This window comes from Trachurus trachurus, assembly GCF_905171665.1.
Source record: "Trachurus trachurus genome assembly, chromosome: 13".
NCBI classification, from domain to species: Eukaryota; Metazoa; Chordata; class Actinopteri; order Carangiformes; family Carangidae; genus Trachurus; species Trachurus trachurus.
The window spans coordinates 22045117-22056478 of NC_139892.1; the positions used below are offsets into that span (position 1 = coordinate 22045117).

The following is an 11362-nucleotide window of genomic DNA, read 5'->3' on the forward strand; positions in this document are numbered from 1 at the left end:
CATTTGCCCCACGGACACTACACTGTTTGCTATTTTCTTTGTAAATTTATTTATGGCTCCCCCGACCAATCTTTTGCATATTTCAGCTTATTTTATGCTATTACTGCTGTATTTGCGATAATGCTCCTTTAAACCCCTGTAACCACTGTGCACAGATCACATCAACATAAAAAAAATAGTAATGGGGATGAAACCAGAAGTAGCTGTGCGTAAAGGACGCATCGCAGAGCGTCTCTCTCTCTTTTTTTCCGGAGATGAGCAATGCCGAATATATATTCACTCTCTGATGCTGTTTGTGGTTGGCTGAGAGAGATGTTAACTTGTTATTTTGCATCACGTTTTAATCTGTGTTAAATCAGGCAGGTTGAGTTCCATTACACATGCCAACTGCCTTTGATCTGACATCAGATGTGACGGGACAATCTATATAGATATAGATGTATGTGCTGATTAAGATGATTGCATTGAATAGTGACAATTGCAATTGCATTAAAATGTGCCTGAATCTGTGGAAACCTGCCTGTGAGGTCTTGGTGACGTGTGCACTCTGCGCCTGTCAGCCAAACTACCACTGCACTACCTTGCGCTGAGAGTAGACCTGGTTTTAGTTGGCAAGCATTCAGCGCACCGTCGGCGCTGCTCTTTGGCACGAAACTGTCACTGCGCCAAGCTGAATGTGACTCCTCCCCCTGCTGCGCCGCCACACCCATCTCTGCACACCTCTGTCTACCAAACTGCAAACCAAGCGCGTGCTGCACTGCGCTGGACAAAACTTGCACTGCGCAGTAAGTCTGTGAAGATTAATAAATTAATAAATAAAGCCTGACTATAACTGTATTATGGTTCCCTTTCATGAAACAACACCAATTAAGTTTCATAATTGTCAGTATTACAGAGATTACCTAGTACAGTCCAGACAAATTGTTGTTTGTTAATGTCATGTCAGTCACACATGTTTAACATGAAGCAATTTCCAAATAACTAGCAGACAGTTTTTCTATTTACCTGTGACCACAGAGTAGAAGGCAGTCTGTGTGAAGGCCCTCTTCTTTTGCTTCCCACCTCCAACATATTAAATTGTGTCATGATGCTGTTCATGAAGAGTCTGCAACAGATAAAAAATGAAGACAATTGTTAACAGTAAACTTATATAACTTGTAACTTGTAACCACCCACTATTAGCCTATGTTGTCTGTTCTACAGATATTAAACTTCTATGTGTAATCATACCTGTCCATGATTTTGTTCGTGCAGGTCTTCAAATCCTTTCCTCCAATATGAGACAGCTTTGCAATCTGTATGATATTACAAATTATCAACATTGTGAAAAACATGGAATTACTTAAGGAAACGCTTTTCAAAGTTGAATTCAGGGACTGTTCCTTTAGGTAAGGAAAATGTGACCCTTACAAGTCTGTAACTGGGAGTTTATGAAATCAAATAGACACTGGAAATAGTGCTGCTAGCTATATTTTAATCAATTTTGGGCTTATATTTTCAGGTAGTAAGTATTATGCATCATATGACTCAAGAAAATCTGCTATTGTATGTGCTACTGTGTAAAGTCTCATTAAAACCTTACTTTTGGCTGAGCATGCCATATTTCACAAACAAACAAATCGTTTTTGCAATGATGCTTGTACTAGCAGGCAAGCCATAGCTAGCGAGCTAGCAGGGCAGGCAAGCCATAGCTAGCATATCAAGCATATCGTCGGCATTTTGCAAACGGATTGATGACAATTAAATGAACAAACATTGCAGGAAAAAGCAGCATTTCAATAACGTAACCTTGACCACTCACCTATAGGAAGCTCTTCTTCTTTTCGCACACTCTTCTCCGCTCTCGACCGGTGTCGTGCATGGATGTGGTGTAGTGCCAGAAGCATAGACGGCCAGAAGTCGTTTTTGAACTTCCCGAAACTGATTTCCGGTCCACAAGACAACTTCCAGCGTGTTGCTGCCTCCTAGTGGGGAGGGGAGGGATCTGCTGACAGTATCTCCATATCCATATTGGCTACTGTCCCCGATCGCCGTGCAAATTGCCATTTTATTTTACTGTTCACCAATAATTATTTTTTCAAAGGAATTATTTGCATTAATGCTCAATAAACTTAATTGCAAACTGCCTATATCTATATAGGTTAATAGTGATATCTAAATATTTCTAAACATGGTTGGCATAATCTTATGCTTAAAAAAAGAAAGCATAAGATGTAAACATAACATAAACAACATTAAAAAAAATAAAGATCACTTAATAGTTTAAACCTGGTCTAAATCTAGATGCTGATTAAACGTCTAAATCAAGGCTAAATCTAAACTTCACTGTATATTGATCAATGGTCATTCAGATGATTTTAGTACAATATCTGGACACCATTGTGCAACTTACAGTTATTTATTTGGTCAGTATTCATTATTTAATGTATTTAATTCAATCGTCTAGATTTGGTCTAAAAATAGACGTTGATATGAGGTCTTGATTTAGATGTCTAAATCGAGTCTAAATCTAAACTACACTGTACATTGATCAATGACTGCTGTAAATGTTTTAATCCAACATTTGGCCACCATTTATAAAAGTTACAGTTACCTTTTGGACGGTATTCATCATTTAGTGCAATCATCTAGATTTGGTCTAAAAATAGACGTTGATATGAGGTCTTGATTTAGACGTCTAAATCGAGTCTAAATCTAAACTACACTGTACATTGATCAATGACTGTTAAAAATGTTTTAATCCAGCATTTGGCCATCATTTATACAATTTACAGTTGTTTTCTTTGGTCAGTATTCATTATACAATTCAATTGTCTAGATTTGGTCTAAAAATAGACGTTTAAATGAGGTCTTGATTTAGACGTCTAAATCGAGTCTAAGTCTAAACTACACTGCACTTTGATCAATGACTGTTATAAATGTTTTAATCCAACATTTGGTCATCATTAATACAATTTACAGTTACTTTTTGGACGGTATTCATCATTTAGTGCAATCATCTAGATTTGGTCTATAAATAGACGTTGATATGAGGTCCTGATTTAGACGTCTAAATCGAGTCTAAATCTAAACTACACTGTACATTGATAAATGACTGTTAAAAATGTATTAATCCAACATTTGGCCATCATTTATACAATTTACAGTTGTTTTTTTATTTAATATTTAATGATTAATGGATTAAATTCTATCGTCTAGATTTGGGCTAAAATATAGACCGATTATAGACGGGCGAATGTTGGTCTAAACTTAGACTAGACGTCTAATAGACGTCTAATGCTCAGTGGGATGATGATTAACCGTATCAATGATTAGCCCTGAAACCAGTGTTGGGCAAGCTACTTGAAAAATGTAGTGAGCTAAGCTACAAGTTACAGAAATGAAGCTTCACTACACTGAAGCTACCCACCAGAGAAATGTAGCAAGCTACGCTACAATAAAATGACAAAAGTAGCTTAGCTACATCAAAGCTTTTTTTTTTTTTTTTTTTTTTTTTTTACATCAAACCAACTTAATTCCAAGTCATTGCTCTCTAGTGATCAATAAAACTTTAAGACAAACAGATATCGGCAAAAAATGCAAATTTTAATAGTTTAGGCTATTTAAAAAAATTAAAAAACTGCAAAAATAATATTTGAGTAACAGCTTCTCCTCTCTTGTCATTTGTCCTACCTCTTCCTGCCTAAATGCCCTTCTTCACACACACACACACGTTTGATGTTTTTGATTAGAAACATAAAATAAAGTTGTCCAGCTACGGCCCTGATTGACGAACTTAACTCGGAGTAAGCTACACCTCTCTTCCCTCCTCCTCTGTCACCTGCTGCGTGTTGCGCCCCGCTGCAGCAGACGGGCATCAGCAGGAGGATACGTACATGATGTCACATGGAAGCGGTGCATTTAAGGTCTAGAAATGCCTGGGGAAATGTAGCTTCTGTGGACGCTACTGTGCTACTGATCAATAAAATAGCTTAACTACTGAAAAGCTATTTGATGTAGAAAACAGCGACGCTACAACCACGCTACTGAGCAATGTAGTGAAGTTACTAACATAGCTACTGCCCAACACTGCCTGAAACCATGATGCTTATAAAGAACTCAATTTGATTCTAAATTCAAAACTATTTTTTCTAAAAAAAATTGAAAAACAGAGCAAGATAGATATGTCTTCGGTTTTAAATAATGGGATAGCTTTGGCAACTTTTAAATAATCAGGTACTACTCCTGTTGCCAATGATAAAGAGAAAATATGAGCAAGGGGCTGTAATAGTACCTGTTTGACCACTTGCAATGCAAGGAAGAAGAAGTTGAATACGTTTTTAGCTCATCAATTGGCTTAAAAGAAGACATAACAAGAACACTTCTTGGTATAAAATCTAGTGGATTTCCTGGGCAGACAATTGTATTGGTCTGTTCTTGTCCAATATAAAGAAGCTGTTGAATTATTGAGCTATGTGTATTGGATTAGAGAAAGTCTCCTCCATCAAAAAAGACTGACGGCAGTTCAGAGGTTTTCTTATCTCTTTGCCACATCTTATTTAATACTTTCCAGGTACTTTTAATATCCTTGGAACATTTGTTGAGTTCCTCACTATAATAATTCTTTCTTCCAGATCTAATAGCGTGAACATATTTATTTCAACATGATTTGTAAGCCCTGTGGGTAAGAGGTGTAGGATTAGAGGCATACTTTCGATATATTGTTCTTTTTCCTTAATAGTTTTGTTAGATCAGGTGAAAACCAGGGTAACAGGGATACTTAATCTCTAGAGCTACTCTCCCTGACATAATGAACTGAGTTAATACTCATAATAATTGGGAATCATTCTCTTGAATCTTTAGCTATGTTTCGGATAGAGCAATAACAGAAAATTCATGTTTCAGAGAGGATAGGTAATGAATGAATGTATCATAATTACTATAGAGACTGTTAATATTCAAATGTTGTTGTTTTTTTAAAAGGTTTATAAGTTTATGAATAATTTGTTTGTTGCCTCATGATAATCAGCCCTGTTGGTTATCCTTATTGCTCTCTTTTATAATATGAAAATTGGTTTTGTAATTGTTTTATACGTATATCCCCAGACCCCTATGCAATAAGCAAGATATGGCTCAACAGAAGTTTGATACAATAAAAACTCATATTCAAATCAGTCATGAAATTTTCATTTTTTTTTTTACTTTTATTTATTATCAACATTATATACTACTGTCAATGAATATTTTCTTCAGATGTGAAACACATTAATGTGCAGAGAAAAAAAAGACAACATGACTTATAGGGATAGTTCACCCAAAATTCAAATTTCACTCATTTTCTACTGTAACGCCGGGACTCCACTGGATGCAGAACGATTCCGAAACGGGTCCGCTACGGAACGGCTGCGTACTCCGACTCCGTCAACTCACACCGGTTCCGTCCGTGATGTTGATTGTTGCGGCTCCGCCGCACAGCGGGAACACGTGATCTCGCGATAAAGCGGGTTGTAGTTTCCATAAAGTGAACCACAAAATCAAAAACAATTAATTTGAGGAGTAGTAGTAGAGAAACAACTTTGGTGCTGACCTGACTTGATTTTACAATCACTATCTCCTTGTCCATGGTGTAAACGGGGTGAAATGATGTCTGAAAACCTCAGAGCTGCTGGCTTCAGGCCAGTCGCTGCCCATTACAACGTTTTCAAGGTGTAAAGCAGGAAACATGCTCCGCTGTAAACATGGTGTATTTTATTTTGAAAATTAACCGGGTGTTTTATTTTGTATTTTGCCCGCGATTTCCTGTCATACACGACCTGCTCTGTACTAATTGATGCGCCGTGCTCCAGCGTCCAGCAAAAATAGAAGCTCTGCGTATCTTTTGCGAGGGCTGCCGGATGCTGGTGCCGTTCCGGACCCACGACGCAGTGGACCCGGAGTCGGTGGACGCTCACACGGTGATTATAATTAATACGTAACGGCTCCGCCGCCGTACCGGAGCGGATCTGCAGCCGTTCCGCATCCAGTGGAACTTAGGCGTAAGTGTGCCTCATTTGCGACCGTCATATAATAATAATAATAATAATAATAATTCATTAATTTTGTATAGCGCTTTTTCAGTGACCCAAAGACGCTTGGCATATATACATATGGCAGTGCAGTGCTGCACGGAGTCCCCCTGTAACTCCAAAAAGGCACGGATGACTCTGAAACTTCTCCCAACCCTTAGGCGACATGAGGGTGAGTAGAAAATGAGTGAAATTTGAATTTTGGGTGAACTATCCCTTTAAACTTCAAGTACATTACATTTTACCAAAGAAAATACTTTTACATATGATACGGACTTTGGTCAAATTCAGTCCATACATCAAAGGATTGAAAAGTGGCTGACAGGTGAGAAAGTACAATGATAAAAAGACGCGCAGCATATAGGGAGCACCTCTCATATTAAACCGGCTTTGTACTATTTCAAAGATACAACCAAAAGAAAAGTTCAGGAGGGAGGCAAGGTGAGGTGTGCAGGTACTGACAGCTTTCTGCCTGGTCTGTCTACAACCAGAAAAACACACTTTAAGAATCTTTGAATAGGTATAAAGGATTAGTATTGGGAGACCACATAATACAGCGAAAGTGTAAATAAGCCCATAGATGTTATTGACTGTTGTGTCAGAGCAGGCCAGTTTGACAACATTGTAGTTGTCACAGTACAATTTGTCAATGATGTTACCACACAGCTGCAAGGAAGCATTCAATGATATCATGACAACAATTGCAAGGAGAGGAATTAACCATGTTAAAGCAATCAGCACAGCAACCTTATTAGATGTCATGTGTGTGTTATACTCCAGAGGACAACAGATAGCAAGGTATCTGTCATAAGACATAATGGCTAAACTATAAACTTGAACGTTTCCATATATATATATACAAAAAATCTGCACAAAACAAAAAGATACAGACACAGTGTGAATGTCAGAGAGGATCTGAACAAGCAGGAATGGAAACAGCCCTGTACTACCATGCAGTTCGTTTACAAACAGGCTGCACAGAAACAAGTACATGGGCTCATGTAAACTCCTGTTCATACAGATAATCACAATCAGCAAAACATTGGCACAGACCACAACAACATAAAAGCACATGATAATTGTGAAAAATAAGTATTTTAAAGCCCCAACATCAGAGTAGGCAGCAAAGGTGAAATATGAAACCTGTGAATTGTTCATTATGACCCCCTGTTGGCTCACAAGTTAGCACTGGATGCAGGATTTGAAATATAGCGTTCCTATGTATAGAGTATAAAGATTTGTAGAAATTACATTTATATGTATTATATTATTTAGTCTAGTCTATTCAGTCTAATTGCAATAGGCTATAGAAATTAGAACTCATGGAAACAGACACATTCTCCAAATATACCATTCCCTTATTGTAATGTTTTAGGTAAAAAAAAATGACAGAAAACAGTATATGACATAGTGTGAGTTCTCCCAGTACTACCTGCTGCCGTCATCCAGTGACCTCCTTGAAACTGACATGAAACTGTGCATCATCTACTTTTAAACTCTTCCTGCCAGAAGATGTCACTATGCTGAGTTCATCCTCAAAGGACACTTACTGTTTGTAAAAACATGTGCAGTGCTGTGGAAAAGAATTTCCCCCTTGGTGACAATGAAAGTAAAAGTCAAACACCCACTCTTTCTTTCCCATTGCTGCAGCCAGAATTCTAACAAATAGGAACGATTACATCACTCCGGTTTAAAGTCTCTCCATTGGCTCCCAGTCAAATACAGAATTGATTCTAAAATCTTACTTGTTGTTTTTAAATCTCTTATTGGTGCTGACCCTCTGTTTCTGACATGCTCACTCAGTATACACCCGACAGATATCTCAGATCTTCATGTAAATCTCTCCTCAATATACACGCATACATTCAAAATTAGCTCAAGGTGCTTTTAGTTATTATGGTCCAACACTGTGGAACTCTTTACCCATTGAACTCCGCTCATCTCCAACAATATCTTCTTTTAAATGTAATCTTAAAACATATCTATTCTCACAAGCTTTTTATTAGTTTTTTGTTTGTTTGTTTGTTTGTTTGTCTTAACTAAGGGGGCAGTTGTCGGTCAGAGAAGTGAAGCTCACTTCCGCGTTCAAAAAACTGCAATCCCCTCGGCTTCCTCTGGGGGCTGGCTCCAGAAGGGAGCAACTCCAATTGAGCCCCATGTTAAAATAGCCGATTTTACAGCTTTAAAAAACATATTTACAGCCTGGTACATTTCATTTTTTTGGTCTCAACCGATAGTTTCTACCCCCGCACACACTCTGAGGGGGGTGAATTTTTTTTAAACTCTACCGTTTTACTGTCATTAGGTTTAAAATTCTGGCCAATTAGGGCGCGGAAACGTTGAGTGACAGGTCCGGAGACCGCTGCTTCAAGGCCAGTGGGCGGGTCCTCGGCCGGCTAACGGCCACACCTCCCGAAATATGGCAAGTAAATTCCAACATGGCGCAGTTCAAACCCCCATAGGGCACAAAACAGACTCCCCCAAACCAATGGGTGACGTCACGGGTGCTACGTCCATTCTTTTTACAGTCTATGGTCTAAACACATTGGCTTCTGTTTTAACTTATTGAGTGCCAACCACGTAATTTTACGTTTTTCGTTACCATGCGCTAAATGCCAATAACGTAATTTTAAGTTTTTTGCTTCTTTTTTTTAAATTATGAAAGTACACACTTTAACACACCTTATGTGTAAATTTGGGGACTCTACGTGTCCTCCCCAAGGTCTCCTCCCTCGGTAAAATGTGATGGTCTCTCGGCCAAAGCAGGCTGGCACCACCGACCCGTACCACAGAAGGACCGCGACCACCGGTGGGGCCGGTGTTCCCGACCTGCTGTGGCCGAGATACCATCACATTCTGCGGCGAGAGGCTGTGACCCCCCCCCCCCCCCCCCCCCCCCCCGCCTCCGATGGTGGTTTTGTGAATAGAACAACAATTGTTGTATTTATCTTACACGAGCCCTTTCATCCAGAAATGCAAGTGTCAGAAGAGCGACAGGCACAAACAGAGCACCTTTCATAAAAGACGCTGTATCTCTTTTTCTAGAAAAAAAAGCAGGGATTTTGGTGAAAACCAGCCATGTTTAGCTTGAGTTTTCTCAGGAACAGAGGCACGTAGAAACAAACGGTTTGTGGTTATTTAAAGCAGAAAGTTTCACCTTTCAAATGAACCATAGTATGTGTTGGTGGCAATGATATAGAATATGCTGTGGCTCTACAAAAATCGTCAAAAATGGTCTAAATTGCTGGTACACTTGACTAAAACTTTGGAAAGGAGCGCAGCACTCAATGAGTTAATATGCACTAGCTTTTGTTTTAATATGTACTCACATGTATTGCATTTTGCTTTTATTCTGAAGCACATTGAGTTTATAGCCAGGCTAGCGCCGCCTACTGGTTCCGGCAAATTTCATTTGCCTCAACCATGTAGTCAGGAAACTAGCAATGCGTTTCGGTCTGGCGGACGGACCAATCAGCGAACAGACGGGTAAGTGAAGGCGATGACGTTGAACTCAAGCGCTCAAGATTAACCTATGAGCTTAACCGGTGTATAGCACACGTGACCACCAAGCAGCAGCGATTAGTTGAAGCAAATGTAAGCAACCGCCTCCCGGAAGCAAACGAATCCCTATGGCTCGTGTTCAGACGCTACATGAAATGTAATGAAATAAGCGGCTGATGCATCAGGCTATTGAGTTTATGCTCGCCATGTGAAATGTGCTATATAAATAAATTGACATTGACAAATTTACATTAAAAGTGTGTGAAAACCTACAGAAAAAAAATACCAAGCCTGTTGGATAAGTAATCCAACAAGATGTGTCATTAGCCTTCCGATGAATGACAATAATTGCCAATGTAGAATATACAAAAATTGTCAAGTTTTTTCTTTTTAACTTTCTTTTTAATTTTTGATTTACATTGACAGCAAGACAAGCTCATCAGAAAAATAACACAAACTTACAGCCTTCCGCTGTCACGAACCTGATATAAATGTATCCATCTTGATCTCAAAATAAATCTCCCCACACTGAAAATAAAAAGAACAAAAACACAAAAAACTAACAAACAAACAAGAAACAAAAATTGGCCATATATCAATCTCATACTGATATAAGCCATCACCTTACCCTATCTACACTGGGTATGTCTGCCATTTAAATATCATATCGGTTCCACTACCTTTAGCACTTCATACTTATTAACCAAACAACAAAAATGGAGGAGAGAGAGAAAAAAGAAATAAAGAGAAATAAATAAATAAGAAATTGTCAAGTTAAGCTCATATGAGTCACATATTGTTCAGACACATGATCAAATTCTTTCTCCTATTCCTTATTATTATTATTATTATTATTATTATTATTATTATTATTATTATTAGTAGTAGTAGTAGTAGTAGTAGTAGTAGTATCATTAGTATCATTATCCTATATATTTCTGTTGTTTCGTATTTTGTATCCTGTAACCTTGTTTCCATGGCAACAAATATAACAGAGAAGAGAAAAGTTAACAGACACAGAGTACACTAAAAAAAGGAAGGAAGGAGTGTGCTTCTTTGTACAAGAAATTTTAACATCTTGTGAGCGCCCTGTCAAAATGACAACAAGGTATCGTTTTTTGTGTTTTCTTACATTTTAGTGATTGTGTTTGTGACTGTATATAACTACATTTATTGATTTGTATATATATTTTTAATGTAAGAGTTCTTATGGTGTTGATGTTGGTATGGTTGGTAGAACGACGTATTAAAACGGCTCAACACCAACAATGCCAATACTTGTAAACTCAATTGACAGGGGACCGCTACAATCCCTCTCCGACTGGCAGACAGCTAACCCTAGGTCAGATAACTTGACACGAGAAAAACTGTTGTAATGGCGCCCCCATGTGGACATTTATTGGTACTGATACTCTGATATGATCAAACACAAACCATGAGGTGTATGTGCGTGCAGTTGTCAGCTACAGTCACTGCAAGCCGGTTGTAAAAGCTGTCCACAACAACTGTACTGTATTACTTTATTTTTTTGACTTTTAATGTTCCTGTTTCTGCATGTGTGTGTGATTCATCCAATCCAATCCAATTTATTTATAGAGCACATTTAAAAACAACCAAGTTGACCAAAGTGCTTTACACAGAAAAAAAAAGAACAAAATCAACATTCAGTAAAAAAGCACAACAGATAAAAACAGCAAAACAAACAATAAGACCATAGCTGCTAAAATGTTTGAATTTCAGACTGTGTTAAAAGCCAAGGAGTAAAAGTGCTTTTAAGGGGGCTTGTTTCACGTGAGGGGGGAGGGAGTTCCAGAGTT

General features: G+C 38.3%; 1 protein-coding gene across 1 annotated transcript; it reads right to left on the bottom strand.

Moving 5' to 3' along the window:
* Positions 1–6278: 6278 nt before the first annotated feature.
* On the bottom strand, positions 6279–7202 carry LOC310995640 (olfactory receptor 6E1-like; the record flags this gene model as incomplete). The annotated part of the gene is made up of 1 exon (XM_083984746.1): positions 6279–7202. One exon carries the CDS (start codon positions 7200–7202, stop codon positions 6279–6281), a length of 924 nt encoding a protein of 307 aa, XP_083840872.1.
* Positions 7203–11362: the final 4160 nt, after the last annotated feature.